Source organism: Pleurodeles waltl, chromosome 6, assembly GCF_031143425.1.
Source record: "Pleurodeles waltl isolate 20211129_DDA chromosome 6, aPleWal1.hap1.20221129, whole genome shotgun sequence".
Taxonomy (NCBI): domain Eukaryota; kingdom Metazoa; phylum Chordata; class Amphibia; order Caudata; family Salamandridae; genus Pleurodeles; species Pleurodeles waltl.
Genome location: NC_090445.1, coordinates 1,611,653,838 through 1,611,670,022, shown reverse-complemented (window position 1 = coordinate 1,611,670,022; position 16,185 = coordinate 1,611,653,838). Strand labels below are relative to the sequence as shown.

Here is a 16,185-nt window from a genome sequence, read left to right as displayed (position 1 = left end):
AATGTCACGAGGAGCTAGCTGCAGGTTAGGGATGAGAAGCACATGCAGGTGTGTGCGCTTGCAGCACAGGAACGTCAGGAAGCTGCAGGTCAGGAACGAAGCACACATGCAGATGTATGGGGCTCTGGCACAGGAATGTCAGGGGGAGCTCTAGTTCATGAATGAGGCACACATGCAGAGATGCTAGAGGTCATCCCACATATCCAACACTGTAGCGCCTGATCCTTTTGAATTCTCCTCCCAGAACACAAAGACAGGGACTTACCTGCTGGGCTGTTGACCTTCCAGAAATCGAAAAGCAGCGTCACTTTGTTGGAAAAGAAAAAATGCATCTGAAAAATAAAACGTACATTAGGGTGCATAAGCGACAATCATATCATATACTTATGTCTAACATAGGTGAGCAATCTGTAGGATTTCTCACTTTTTCTGTTTCAACTCAACCCACATAAATTGAAGCCGTCCATGAAAGGTGTTGGCTAGCCCCCTTACCTTACCTCACTGCAAAGGTGTGACCTGAAACAGCAAGATGGCAGAGAGATCCATTCCCCCAAAGACACTAACATAGTGACCGTAAGGAGTGGAACACTATTCTTAAAAAACAAAAATCTCGGTCTCCTGCAGGACTCCATAGCACAATGTAACATTACACACTGTCCTTGAAAAAAACCTTCTCTTCAGCACTTCGAATTATGCAGACACACAAAGTGAGTATCGGGCAAAGTGTGCATGGCTTCTATAGGCAGCCCCTCCCTATACCTACTTTAGCACCTGGAAACAACACTCAGATCTCAAGCTTTGATCCAGGTATAAAGAAGACCCCGCCTGGAAAAAGTCAGAGTGTGCAAGAAGATTCACATCAGTACCTAAAGTTACAATCGGAGCTAATAGGTCTGTTACGCATTTCTATCATATTTGCAAACTTTTTGTGTACACACAATTTGCAAATCAGAATGAAAAAAATCTGCATATTATGAGTGTCGGAAAACCAGCAGAGGGCAGATGTGTACACAAAGTGGTGGCTGTTTGTATCTTCATCAAGCCTGTGAAATGAGCACCTAATATACAGTCCAACAGGCCTGATAGAAGGTGTGCAGACATTAAACCAAGCCTCATCCATCTAGGCAAATTTAACAAAATGGTAGGACGGGCTGGCAGATTTGGTGAAATATTACCAGGGAAACTAATACTAAGTGATGGAGATTTGAAAATTGGTGCATTTTCCTAACCTTATGAATCCAAAATGTATGTGTAATATTTAAACGAGTATGCTTGTTTTAGCATAACTATAACCTGCTACTGCCACTTTCCCTCGCTCAGCTGCCTTGACATAACAGGATGTGGCTGTCTCCAAGGATCAGATGTGCTGCATCCTGTCACACGAGGCATGAAAGTTTAAAAACTTTATTGCTCAGTTGAATGGTTTACATTTTTAATACACGTGAAGACTATCTACTTGAACTCGCCTGCATGTTCCTCTTGTTGGGAACTATTTCATGTAATCAGTACTAAAAGTATGTGTGAGAGTGAGTGTGTGGTGTATTTGTGTGTGAGAGTAGAATATATATATATATACACACACACACACACTTTAAAAAAAAAAAAGGTTACAAGGATGATATAGTTAGGCTCACATTTTAAACATACAAAACCATAGAAATTTACCTGTTGTAGTTATCTCAAATAATTTACGTCAAAAATGTTACTGCAAATATTACATTGATATTATAAATGATGATTTTAAAGATGTCATGAGTGCCGTAATTTGTGTGGTAATTAGCAGTGCATGATGAGGTTGCGAGTAATAGTTACTTGAGGTAACTATAACACGTGGATTTCTATGGTTTTTCATGTTTGAAATGTGAGCCTAACTGTAATGTCCCTTAACCTTTGTTTTTTTAAGTACATTTCTATGTTTTTTTTTTATTATACTTCCTTTATATAACATTTCTGTAACCTTTATTTTTTTCAGTGAATTTCTATGTTTTTTTTAACGTAAAGTAATTTTAATTACTATACATCATTTCAACCACTGCAGTGCACGGCCTTTGGCCAAGCATGTCAGGAGTTGACCCTCTATAACCACCTAGACCCGCACAATGCATGGCGGGAACTGGCCACAGGCCAGGCCCTGCGGGCAACCCCCTATAACCACCAAACCTCGCACGATGCACGACTTTCGGTCGTGTGCAGTGGGGGTTGGCCGCAGGGCCTGCCCTGGGGTTGGGTGGTTATAGGGGGATGGCAGCAAGCCAGAGATTTTGCTGGGAAAAACACTTCAATATTTCATCATGAAGACTGTTTAACATTCAAAACGCTAGTAAATTAACAGACACACCACCATGAGATAGGAGGATTTGAACCCTCAACCTACTGAGTGTCAGTTAAAGAGCTTTACCAGTAGGTCATAAGCGACTCTGTTGCACAGTGCATCAAAACATAGCTATAACATTCAAACCAAACAGCTTGTGAGTGTGACATGAAGTCAGGGTATATAGAGAGAATTGCGATAATCTCTCCTGCTCTATCTTCCTTTTCATTGTGGGATGGAAGAGCGAGACAGAGAAAGTGAGAGCTTGAGAGAGAGAGAGAGAGAGAGAGAGAGAGAGAGAGAGAGAGAGAGAGGGAGGGAGACATTTACAATAAGACTGACAGCTTTACCAGTAGGCCACCAGTGACTCTGCTGTACTGTGCATCCAAACGTAGCTATAACACTCAAACCAAACATCTTGCCTGTGTGCCGTCTTGAAGTAATTCTATGGAGAGGCTATTGTTATTTCAATGGTCTTTCCATAGAATTACTTCAAAGCAGCAGACAAACAAGATGCTTGCTAACGGGAGAGGACTGTGGGGGGGGCCTGAACTCCCCCGCAGTCCTAGCCGGCTTCTGACTCCTGCGGGAGCCGGCATTGCTCCCACAAGCAGAGAGCTACTTTATATAGCAGCTCCTTGCTTGTGGGAGCAATGTTTTCATCTGTTTACCTGCACGCCTATTTGAGAGCAGGGAAACAGATGAAAACTCTGCTTTCTGCAAGTGGGAGCTGTTTGACAGAAAGCGTAGTTATGTTTGTTTTTGCTCCCCCAGGCCTACCTCCTGATATGTTCCGAGGAGCCCACCCGTGGGATGTAGCTGTTTGCTGCGACTTGGCATGAGCTTTGACAGCTCTCACCTAGTCACAGCAAACACTCCACTCTGAGTAAGCGAAAGCTGTCAAACAGCTCTTACTTGCTCAGGGTGGAGGTTTCCTCTGTTTCCCTGCCTGTGGGCAGGGAAACAGAAGAAACAATTGCTTTTGCAGACAGGGAGCTGCATGTTTTCCAGCTGCCTGTGTGCAAAAGCAGCGCCGGCTCCCGCAGGAGGTGGGGGAGCCAGCTGGGTCCGCGGGGACCTTAGGGCTCTGTAGTAAAATAGGTATGTTTGACCACTGACTTTGTGTTGCACCACTTTGCATATTAGTTGTTCAGTGTTCACCAGTTGCAGATTACATTTAGTATTCAGTTTAACTGCCTATTGGCTTTATCATGGTGTTAGACATTGCAGTTGAGCTGTGTTTTTCCACATGGTAAACTGAGCTTGTTTTTCGTATTGCTTTCTCACCAGTCAGTCAGTCAGTCAACATGATCAGAAAGTACAGTGCAGAGAACGGTGCGGCCTTGGGAGGAGAGCCTTGAGAATCTGGCCAGTTTTCAATATTTTTCTTCTAACTCTGACCTACAGTGCCAGCATGCTTGAATATTTCCATCTGAGAGGAGGGGGTTTTCTAGAAGGCCCTTTCCATGGTTGTTTAAGATATAAAAAGGTGGCCCCGCTCATTAGCAATGAATTCTGAGACCTTGGTCAGGATTGGACGTCAAATGCCTGATGTTTGTCCTGTGAGGGTGAGGATCTCTTTCTCGCAGCTGAACGGGGTAATCTTCTTGCTGGCATGAGAAAGGTGAAGAGCTTGGCAGGCTCTACGGTGATGAATTTTTACTTTATTCTTTCTTTTTAAATTATGCTATAATATACTCACATATATTTGCTGTGTACATTGCAGTTGAGAATCATTTTGATATATTTTCCTTTTATTGCTGGGACTATTTTTAAGCGTGTGCTTTCGACCTACTAATCTAATTTTTCAGAGATTTTTGTAAGCTCGGTTATTAGTTAAAGCAAACCAGGCTTCCCCTACGGTCCCCAATGCACATTGGGTGACGTGGAGGGCACACAGGATTGATGGCCAGGCACCGAAGGATGGGGTCCCCAGGGCCGAGATCAGCCTGGGTAGGGGGGCTATGGGGCCCCCTTCCTCACAAAAAAATGATTTAGGCCAGGCCCCAGAGGATGGAGTCCCCAGTGCAGAGATCGGCCTGAGGAGTGGTGCTGCACAGCACCCCTCCCCAAAAGAAAATTAAATATTTAGGCCTGGCCCCAGGGGACAGGGTCCTCGGGGACAAGATCAGCCTGGGGAGGAAGGCCACGCAGCCTTGTCCTGCAGCCAACCCCTACTGTGCATGGCTGAAGGCTGTGCGGGGTTGGGTGGTCATAAGGGTTGGATGCAGGGCCTGGCCACAGGTCAGGCCCTGCGACCAACCCTTGTTGCGCACAGCTGAAGGTCGTGCGTAGCATGAGGTTGGGTGATTATATTGGCTAGCCACAGGCCTTTGGCCAACCCCTGTGCCATGCGAAGTGCGGGTGGTTATAGGTGGCCAGGCCCTGCGGCAAACTCCTGCTGCGCATGGCGGAGCTGGTTGCAAGGCTTGGCTGCAGGCCAGGCCCTGCAGCCAACCCCTGCTGTGGTGGTGGTTGGATTAACGTATACTAATGAAAATTACTTTACGTTAAAAAAAATTTAAAAAAATTATAATAATAATAATAATAATTCACTGCAAAAACCAAAAGGTTACAGGGATGGTATAGTGAGGCTCACATATTAAACGTACAAAACCACAGAAATTCACCTGTTATAGTTAGTTATTTCAAGTTACTATAACTTGCAGCTTAAGGTAACTGCAACTTGCGCCCTCGCCATACACTGCTAATTACCACACAAATTACAGCTCTCATGACACCTTTGATAACGCGTAATTGATAATGTCACTGTAACATGTGCATTAAGATTATTGATCAGATAATGGTGCATGGCGAGGGCGGAAGTTATAGTTATCTTAGCGCGCTAGTTACAGTTACTTTTACAGTTACAGTTACAGCTACGCTGCCAGATGGGACCGCAGGGAATCGGCTCCTCCATAGGCAGTTTGATTTTGTTTATCTTTTGTCTGGCCTTTATGGTTTGTTGTTTTTATTATTAGAACCGGAATTAAGTTAGGAAAGGGGAAAACATTATAGTAAAAAAAAACACCCAGAGATGCAGCGTGCTGAAAGTTATTTTCTTTCTTTCAGGTTGAACTCTGCTATCGGTTTTGCCCGAGACCACTTTTTAATTAGAAAGTCACACAAGTCATATTTTTGTTTTAATTCGACACTTGGTAATGTGCTTTTTCTTTCCACTAAAATCGGACACTTGTAAATGGTTCATCGTTCCATTCTCGCAAACCGCCCTTCCCAGCGTAAGTTTTAATGAAAAAGATTAGAAATGCGATAATACTTAAGGACACCTGGCATCGACCGTGCTTACAAGAAAAATCACATGCACCCACATGTAATTTACTTAGGCAACGAAAGTGCAGAAGAGCCCCTGGGTTGTGCGCGTGCACATTATGTATACAGACGTGTGATACAGACGTTCACCATACCAGCGTTATGCACTGAATAATCATGTTAAACTGGATATATCCGGCCATTAGAAGTGAGAGGCAACACATTTACAGGGAGAGCCGAGCCTAGCCGAGACCCGAAAATAGTTGGCATCTAAATCATACAAAAGATATAATATGTCATAGTCGTCACTTTGAAATATTGGAAATTGCTTTCATTTTCGATGAATTTAGCAAAAAAAGTCAAGTTAGGAATTTACAACGCTAATAGCTCTAACTTGAGCAAACGCGAGACCCATTGCATTGCAAATGCTGGTCATGAATTGTTGCCTACGTCAATGGCCAGGATCCACGTTTACTTCTTGCAACCAGGCCTGCACTTGGGCAACCTTTCCAGCTTCCGGCTCCGTGTCCTAAGAGGACAAACAATCTCTGCCAGAGGGAAATTGGCAACCTACATCATATAATGCCTTCCGCACACCATCACGCCAAAATCTGCACACTCAGAAACCCGCAGCGCTCAAGGGAAAGGCGAAGGCAGCGTTTCCAATCTACAAACCAATCAACAAACACCACCCCGCCCCCACCCCCTCCGCTGCACCTCCTCCCTTGCCCTTAAGTCAATACCTCTCAGAATGCCAACGATGCGCAATACAGACATAATTCACATTTCCACGATGCCTACAACAGGGGAATGAATGAATGTCTCATGAAGTCCTATGGCCAATCTATTACATAGCAGATTTCTATAGCGCTTCACACCCCCGGCAAGGTCGCAAAGCGCTTTCAAATGGTCAAGTGAAAGGCTGCTCCAGTTTCAGCATGGCTGGTAGGGTGTAGTTTACAAAGTATAATGCCTTTTGAAGTAATTTGGTGTCCTGTGTAAGGTTCTGATGTGATTGCAGCCTGCATCAGATATTCACAGCACATTGCCTCATGCGCAAGAAAAGGATCATTGGGAAACAAAGCTACAAACAGAACAAGCACGGTAAGTGACTCAGAATCATCCAGGCCGCAGCATGGGTGACGTATCATCGTGGAACCGGTATGTGCAGAAACAGAAGCAAAGGCAAGCCCTGACAACGCGGCCATGGCTGCACTCAGCCTCCCCACAGAAATCCGCTCCCACAAGTCCCATCACAGCAGATTTAAATATATTATTATATATATATATATATTGGCGAGGACAATCTTGATGAAACGTGGAGCCAACACACAGGACAAACTCTTAAAGGCGAGGTACTATCCACGCCAGCATCCGGGGAACGTTAAGAGGCTCCGTAATGTGGAAAATAAGAGCGCCTTGAACTTCCTACCACACTAGATAAGTGGGGAAGGGAGCGTCTGCAACCACTGCAGTATCCTCTTAGAGGAGATGTGCCTCCTGCACAGAGCGAGTGCTTCTACAGGCAAGAGACAAGGGCGAACACCTCCCAGAAACGCTTCACTTAAGATTGTGGAAGACACGGAAATAACATTTGATGTTGAAATATTTGGAAGCCATCGCATTTTTTGGAAGCTGAAATATTAAAGTAAAGATGCTAAGCGCAGACCTTAACGCAAAACTAAGTGAAACCGCAAATCTACCCTGTTCTGGTTGAATTCGATTTTATAATTCCTGTATTTCATACGTTAAATGACAGGATTCAATAAACTTGTTTACAGGTTTAGAGGGGTTATTTCTGATGTTGGTTAAAACAGAGAGTGAATCTGAGAGGCGCTTCACTCGGCCAGGAGGCAGGTTGGCATGGAGTAGAATGGTGTTAGGGCCTCGGGGGCCATGGAAAGCTGGTCAATCCTTTATGCCAACCGGTGGATATCAGAGACATGAACAAGGATGGAGAGGACTATGTACACATAGCCAGGATTTTTGGTTCATCCACTCCAACGACTTCACCTCACAGGTTCGATTCTTGGTGGGTCCACTAATCCATTCACCCTGCCAAGGATGATAAAATAAGAGTCTGGAGGAAGTAACTGTTACCTCTACCCATAACTAATTTATGCTCTGATGTCGAGGATAAAAGCGTGTTAATCGTAAGAATTGTGCAGAGTAGGGACGTGTTGTAACAACCGAGTCTGAAATTGTTTTGTTTTGGGGGGCGAGGGCGGGAGGGGTTTACAGTTGATCCTTTTGGTTTATATACATTTTGCAATTTTGTTCTTGCCCACACTATGAAATAGGCCTTCCTTACTGTGAAGATATGGTTACATAAAATATAAAAAAAATAAGCTCTGTAATTCCCTAAAACGCAAAGTGAGAGGACGAAGCTTCTCCTGCAACAGAAGTAACGAATAAAACAACGTCGAAGTACTTCTTGGCAAGAGGAAAACGATTGGGTGCTGGACAACAACGCGCGGGTTGCGTCACGCGGTAACTCCAAGAACTGCGCCCACTTCCCTTTTACCCACGCCACAACGTGACTCACAGGAAATGGATGACTCAGCAGCCACTGGAACCTGCTGCTTGCAACTCTCCCCCCAGTGGTCACAGAATAAGCAGCGATATCAAAATATGTTTGTTCACGTATTGGGGTGGTCGCCATATCAACACACGATACTAGCGCTGCAGGTGCAAAGGTCACGAAATGAGCGTAATAGGCTTTCAAACAGTCCTTGATTCAGCACCCACAAAAATCGCTTGTCTCAATGGGTCACTGGCAAAAGGCTGAAGGCAGAGCTGGGAATTTAACATTGTTTTTTACTTCGAAACCTCAAACAGTGGAAGTTTAGTGATAGTTTCAAGGTGCGTGAATTGAAAAGAAGGGAGAGACACTGACACGACCTTTGCCCAAGACAACAATAATAGCACAGCAAGTCAGTCCTGGATACCAGTGGGCATTACAAATGCCCAACAGGTGGCTACTTGGTTCGCCTGAAATTTCTAGTTCGGATCCAGAAAAGCGACAGAACTCAAACTTAAGGAACTAAAGTCTTGACATTTGGGAAAAGAGTAGGGAAGAGATGGCTGCAACACATAAAAAAAGAAGAGGTTAAGCCGAGTGTTGGTCTGCACAGCACAGAGGCCGAACCAGGCATTCATGACCAACAGAGAAGTGCCCAGGGAAAGTATTTTGAGCTGACCAGTTCTAGAGAAAGTGTACAGACAAGATCAGAGATTCATTTCAAACATGTACCTAATCACTTTGCATATTATCGTAAGGCTGTGTTTTGGCTCTGCCTCTATTCTCTTTGTATATGGCCTATTTGCCCAAATTCCTCAATCAAGTGCAAGCTCTGCCTCTAAAATTGGGAAGGTATAAAATAAAACATTTGGCATATGCTGACAATTTGGTGATTCTTTCACAAAAGCCAAATGGATTACAGCATCTCTTAGGCCAACTAAACGAGTTCAGTCTTGTTAATGGATTAATACCTAATTATTTTAAAACAAAAATTATGGTGTTTGGAAAGAAAACAAGGCAAATGTTTTAGGAACACGGCAGCGCTAATATTGAAACTGTCACTCAGTACGATTATCTCAGAGCCTTGATTGATACCAAGTTACCCTGGTCAAGTTATCTTTCAATCAGGCAGCTCAAATCTACCATCATCACAAAATCAATAATGAGATTTGTCAAAGTATTTGGAGGTAAAGCTTTAGATTCCTCTCTAAGAGCCTTAAAAATTAAACTAATTCAATTTTTACTTTATGCTTCGCCGGTCTTAAATAGAAAGATGGTAATTGAACTTGACAAATCTATATGCAGAGCATCCGTCAGCTTTTACATTGTTGATTCGCTACCCCTCATTGTGCCAGCAGGCTGGAGTTGAATTTAAAATCTTTTTCATTACTCCATGCTGGAGCTACTGTGAATTATTTATGTGAAGGTGCAAATACAGATCCCGCCACCTTGAAATCTTTAATCTACCTGTAGCTCAAGAAAAATGTTAATTACTGTCGCAACAGGAATATATAAATTTTAATTTGAAAGGTGTGATAAAAAGGAAATATCCAAGATTCCTATTGTTGCATATATCCTATTAATGAATTTGAGTGGTCTTGGTGTCAGTTTCTACAAGGAAAGAATACATGTCAACTATGTGACTACAAATTGGAAACTATTAATCGTTTATTATACATTTGCCCGAAATTTCTGCCCCTGTGGAGATGTTATCTACAGACTCTTTTTAATGATGCCAATATGAGATCAGTTTCAGAGGCAGTTACATACTGTTTTAATATCGAAAATCTTGATTGTGTTATTAAATTAATGATGTTTTTAGATGTAACATAAAATACTAAGTAATTATAATCAAATGTGTTAATTAACGCATTCTCCAATCTTGTTTTAAAAGTTGATTCTAGTGATTGTGGACCGACTGTTTTATTATCATAAATGTGATTAATACAAAACATTTTGTACTACTACTATTATCTAAAGGGGCTTTTATATCAGCATTCTTGATGGTAGGAAGGAGAGGACACCTGGAAAGATAACTACTGCATTTGAGATTAAAAAAGCAGGTCCTTAACTTTTTCTGAAAAGAGATATAGGAGGCTGTGGTTCCGACGACAAAGGGAAAAGCATTGTAAGCAGAGTGTGAGGTACGACACTAAATGGTGACTAGCCTCAGATTTACAGGGATGGTGGGCTTTCAATGACTGAAGATCAGAACAGTGGAGGGTTCTAGCCTTGACGCAGGACAGAATCCATAGGGAGGTGCTGTGCTCACAGAGGTGCACCAAAACAGGAGCTTCGAAGAGGAGCTTAGTGTCACTCTGGTGCCATAGGAGTTGTTCAAGACCAGGTGCTGAGCAGGCAGGGGCACAAGTAGTAAGCCCATCTGATGATGAAGGCATCAAAGATGTTTGTGCAGGGTCTTGCTGACAGTAAAATATACTGCACTGCAGATGTGAAACCTTTGGGGCAGACAGCTTGGGAGTGACCATTAAACATGAGCAGAGCAAGAATGTTCTGCAGGTTTCACACCTGGAAAGTGCACGATGAGGCTACAACCAGCTGTTGGGAAGGAAACTAAGTCAGAGTCGATTTTTACTCCAGTATTACAATTTTGTAATCCCTTCTCAAGTAATTAATTACCTCGTGTACTTTTACCTCACAGCTGTCCTTACTCTAGTTACTTTAAGTGGTGCAGAGAGTCACTAGATCATCCTATGTGATACGCATCCTAGCAATGCATTCTGCTCAAACCAGCTGCACGGAAGACAAAATAAATATCTGTTGGTTACAGGCAGCTGATTAATTTGAGTCTGTAGGACAACATTCCCACATAATCAAAGTAAAACCCAGGCCTCCTTTACAACCCTCAGTCGAGAACAGGCTTCAGTCCTAATGCATCGGATAACGAGTGTGTCCACATTTTTACATTTATGGGTATTTTGTAGAAAAGAACTCCATTTACGAGGTATGGGGTCCTGGGGGGGACCTGCCAAAGAATGAGGTCTCCCCCCCTCCCCCGGGTCTTTGGGGAGGGTGGTACAGCCTGCAGCGCCAGTGGGCTGTTTTGGGCGGTTTTTGGGCTCTGGGGTATATATTGGGGCCATTTTGTTTGCCGGCCACCATTTTGTCATAGGTGACACGGTGGCCGGCTCGTTTTTTGGTGGGGTGAATTTTTCACCCACCCACCTTCCCTCCCTCTCTTTTCCTTTTTCTCCCTGCGGGCTCTGCTTTGGTTTCGGTTGTTATTCACGTATGTTTAGAGGTCGTTTGAGTCTGACCAGGGGCACAATTTTTGGGGCTATTGTGTCATGGTTTGGCTTTGCTGGGAACAGGTGCGAGTGGCGGCGAGGAGAGTTTGCAGCCAACGAAACACATGCGGATGGGCAGGATGGCAGGGCAATTTTGGATAGTAGGGGGGTACAGCAGCAGGTCGCAACTGGCAGGAAGGAAGATTGACAGTGTTCAGGAGGAGAACAAACGGGTATGATTGAGAAGTAGCTAAACAGGAGTTGAGAGGGGTGGCAGGAGAACCTGGCAGGGAGAGGGGAGGTTGGGGTAGGGGAGGGGGGAGAATTATGTGGTTAGGTGGACTTGATGTCTAGTGAGGCTTTAGTTTTGTAAGGCAAAGGCCAAGGAGAAATGTTGTAAGTGCACCTGTTCCAATAAAGTAGCCTTTTACACACAGCAACGGTGTCGTGGTTCCGTGCCCTCCTTCCCAAAGTAGCTGTGGTGACTAACGTGACAACTCTGAACCTGCAGGTCACAAGTTTCAATGAAATAAGTACAGCTGAGCGCCCCTTAATCTTTAGGTGGACACCATTTATTCATTCAGGTCACAACAGGCACTGTGTCTAGTCCTCAGTTTTTGTTTCATAGCCTGATGTATTCTGGGTGTCGTAGTCTTGTTTTGCTTCCACTGAACTAATTAGACTAATGTAATGAAGTGAATCCACACCAGATGAAGATATATGGTAGGAGGTATTTATTACAGCCTCAACCAACATCCAGCATATCAACTGTCATGCAGAGAACCCTGCATGACAGAACCTCAGAACAAGCTGGTTCCATGCCCAGTGTTCTGGCATGGAGCCATGTTACATCATTACACTTCTTCCTCTTTACATTAGAACAGAAATAACATGAGAACAAAAAACACATTTGAACAGAAAGAAAAAGAGGGTAGAAAGAACTACACAAAATCACGCAAATGTAAAGGAAACCTGCGTGTTCTGACACTCCTACGAGTATTATCAGACCTTAAATCAATGTCAGAGGGAAAACGATAAGAAGTATCATCTCTCCTGTCGGCCACACCACACCCCCCAAAATGTGCTACACGACTATGATTCCAGATGCGACCATCATCCGTCTTGACAGCATTTTTAAACAGCTTAATGATAGTTTTTGGAGAGGTATATTTTGACCAATTTTGACACCCAACAGGAGCTTTGACCTTTACTTTATCTCCAACCTCAAAATTTGTAACTTTCGCATTATTCCTTTTATCAACATAAATCTTCCTTTTGCTTTGCAGAGACACTTCTTTGTCTCTCCATTCCCCAATACCATTGTTTTTCAAACCCTTCCCAGCAACCATCCAGCCAGGACACAAACAAGTATTTGGAGACCTTCCCCTGAGCAGTTCAAAAGGAGTCTTCCCCGTTGATGCATGAGGAGTGTACCTGCAAGCTGTTATACGACCCTGCAGTTCTTTTCTCCAATCTAAACAGTTTACCTTTGCTAATTGTATACTCTCCTTTAAAGTCCTGTTAAATCTCTCCAAAGCACCATTCGCCTCTGGATGATATAACGCAATTTTTTTATGTACAATTCCACATTTTACAAAATACTCCTCCATCTGAGCAGAACAGAACTGCGGACCATTGTCAGAAAGAATAGAGTTAGGAAAACTCTCGCGTTTGAACACAGATGCTAAAAAACTGATCACAGATTGAGAAGTGATCTCTCTCACCAAACTCACCTCCACCCATTGTGAATACAAATCCAGAAACACCAACAGGTAAGGAGTCTGATGTTCTCCATGCAATGGCCCCACAATATCGATAGCTAATTCATCCCATGGACTTTTTGGTAAACTTCTACAAACCATAGGTGAACATCTTGGTTTGAGTACCTTATCACTAGCTTGACAAGGTGTACACTCCCTAACAGTACGTTCCACCATCAAATCTAATCCAGGCCACCAGAAATCCTGACGGATGCGCTCTTTGGTTTTAGAAATGCCCATATGCCCTTCATGAGCCATGTTCACGATGACTTCTCTCAAACTCAATGGGGGAATCATTCTTGTGCCCCTCATTAGAACACCATCAACAACGGCTAACTCATTCGCAACTAACGACCAAGGTTTAACCAGACTTCGAGACTTATGCTGATCCAAAAGAGACATCACAGAACACAATTCACTATCCTTTTGCAACTCATCCCTCCATTCATCTTCCTTTACAGCCCCCAGCGTAACATCACAAACTCTTATGCCACACTCAGCATCACATTGATCATTTTCATCCTGAGATTTATCATTCTCTACCACCTCCACCAATCTCGACAGACAGTCTGCCGTTACATTTGTCTTTCCCGGAATGTATTCAAACATGAAGTTATACTCCTGTAAGGAAATGACCCATCTCCTGATCCTCGAGGAAATCGAGCCCAAACCCTTCTTCTCAAAAATTTCTTTCAGGGGTTTATGATCAGACCTGACTACGAAAGAAGATCCCCACACAAATTTTCTGAACTTGTTTATGGCCCAGAATATTGCCAACGCTTCCTTCTCTATAACAGAATAACATATCTCTGCCCCTTTCAAGCATCTTGAAGCACAAGCTATTAGCACCTCTTGGCCCTTCCTGATCTGAAAAAGAAGAGCACCCAGCCCCTTTATACTCGCATCAGTAACAATGAAAGTGGGATTCCCAGGTACAAAAGCTTGTAAGTTTGGTGCATTCCTGAGATCATTTTTTACTTGTTTAAATTCTGTACCACACTCTTCCGTCCAAACAAACTCTGCATTCTTACACATCAACTTCCTTAGATTTACTGTCTTATCTGCAAAATTTCGTATAAATTTGTTATAAAATTCTGCCATACCTAAGAATGAAGAAACCTCATCTTTTGTACACGGTTCTTTTAACATTTCGATAGTGTCCACCAAATCCTTTTTAGGACTCACCCCCCGCCGTGAAATATGATGACCCAAATAGTCCAGTTCAGTGACTCCAAATTTACATTTGCTTCGCCTAAGAGATAACCCAGCATCAAGCATCCTTTTAAGCACAGCATGCACCCTCTCATCATGTTCTCTCACGTTTCTCCCACATATTAATACATCATCCTGGTAGCACTTTACGCCTGAAATGCCTTTAAAAAGATCTTCCATAATCCTCTGGAATACTGAGGCCGCAGAAACCAGCCCAAACGGCATACGCAAAAACTTGAAGGCCCCCATTGGCGTAATAAAAGCCGTTAATTCTTGACACTCTTTACTCAACGGAACCTGATGGTATGCTGATGCCATATCCAGAGTGGTAAAATAGCAAGCACCATCCAACGATGATACTAATTCCTCAATATTGGGAAGTGGGAACTTGTCAACCACCACTTCTTTATTTAAGGCACGAAGATCCACACATAGACGGATTTCATTATTTGGTTTACGTGCCACAACAATGGGAGCTAACCACTCCGTTGCCTCTACAGGCTGTATAACACCAGTCGACAACAATTTATCTATCTCTTTTTGTACAGCGTCTTGGACACAAATGGGAATGCGTCTAACTTTTGCCACAACTGGTACTGCGCCCTGTTTCAACTTAATATGGTGATTGTACCCCTTTAAACACCCCAAGGTGTCACTGAACAATTCACCAAAAGCTCTCACAAACTTGTTTTCGTCACCCTCAATAGATTGTACCTGAACAGATGGATGTGCATTAGGATTGAGAATGACACCCAAGCGTGCTTGATGACTCCAGCTCAACAAATTATCACCCCTCTCAGCAACATAAATCCTAGCATCAGTGAACCTACCATTGTACTCAATGCAGTCATCAAAATAACCTAATAACTTAATTGGCAACCCACCATAACCCGTAGGTTTAATATTAGGTTTGAACAGTTTCTTCCTTCCTTGAAAATTCTTCATTAAAAAATCCTTTGAGAGAAACGTGATGTGAGAGCACGAATCAAATTTCATTTTGACTCTAACATTCCCCACCAAAACCCACTCAGAGGGATGTTCCACCTCACTCTCACTAACTTGAAAACGGACTTCCTTTATTTCTGATCTAGAATCTCTCCCATTCCTCATCCTACAATTTTTTCCAAAATGTCCTCTTTTTCTGCAAACATTACAAGTAATCCTATTAGCAGGACACTCACTTGCATTAGCCATGTGTCCAAATCTTCCACATCTGTAGCAATTTCCTTGAAAAGGTGTTGCAAACCTCCTATTCCCCTGTGTCTTTCCTGCGCTATTTTCTATTACAACACCTTTCTCACGGACACCCTCATACTTTTTTTCCTTCTCATCTTTTTGTATGACTTGACACTCCACTTCTTGTGCTTTTACACTGACCTTGTCTTCTTTATGTGCTTTACTTCTCCAACACACTTTAACATATGCTCTACCCTTTTTGCAATACTAACAATTCCATCCAACGGTGGCTCGTCCTTTAGCCAGAGTTCTTCCCTCACTTTATCACTGCAACACCTCAGCACAAACTGATCTCTAATCCTTTCTTCTACCAACGCCCCAAATTTACAACTTGAAGCCAACTTCCGTAAAGCCGTAATATATTCTTCAACACTCTCCTCTTTCCCTTGCTCCCGCAAACCAAAATGGTACCTTTCCATAATAGTACTAATCTTTGGCAAGTAATGTAAATCTAGTTGTCTTGCACATATTTCATATTCATTCAACCCCCTCTGATCAGCTTGCGACAATGGAGGTAGATTTTCCAACACCTCCTGTCCTTCACCCCCTAAACAATGTAACAAAAGTGCCTGCTTCCTTTCACCACTCAAATTCGTACCACACACCCTGGCATAATTCTCAAAAATC

The 16,185-nt window shown here is 43.2% G+C and overlaps 1 protein-coding gene across 1 annotated transcript in view; it reads right to left on the bottom strand.

Moving 5' to 3' along the window:
* SLC31A2 (solute carrier family 31 member 2) overlaps positions 1-16,185 on the bottom strand; it is a 74,761-nt gene that overhangs the window by 30,420 nt on the left and 28,156 nt on the right. Inside the window, exon 2 of the mRNA XM_069241497.1 lies at positions 266-332. Within this exon, the coding sequence (XP_069097598.1) occupies positions 266-332 (67 nt within the window). The remainder of the gene's footprint in view (positions 1-265; positions 333-16,185) is intronic.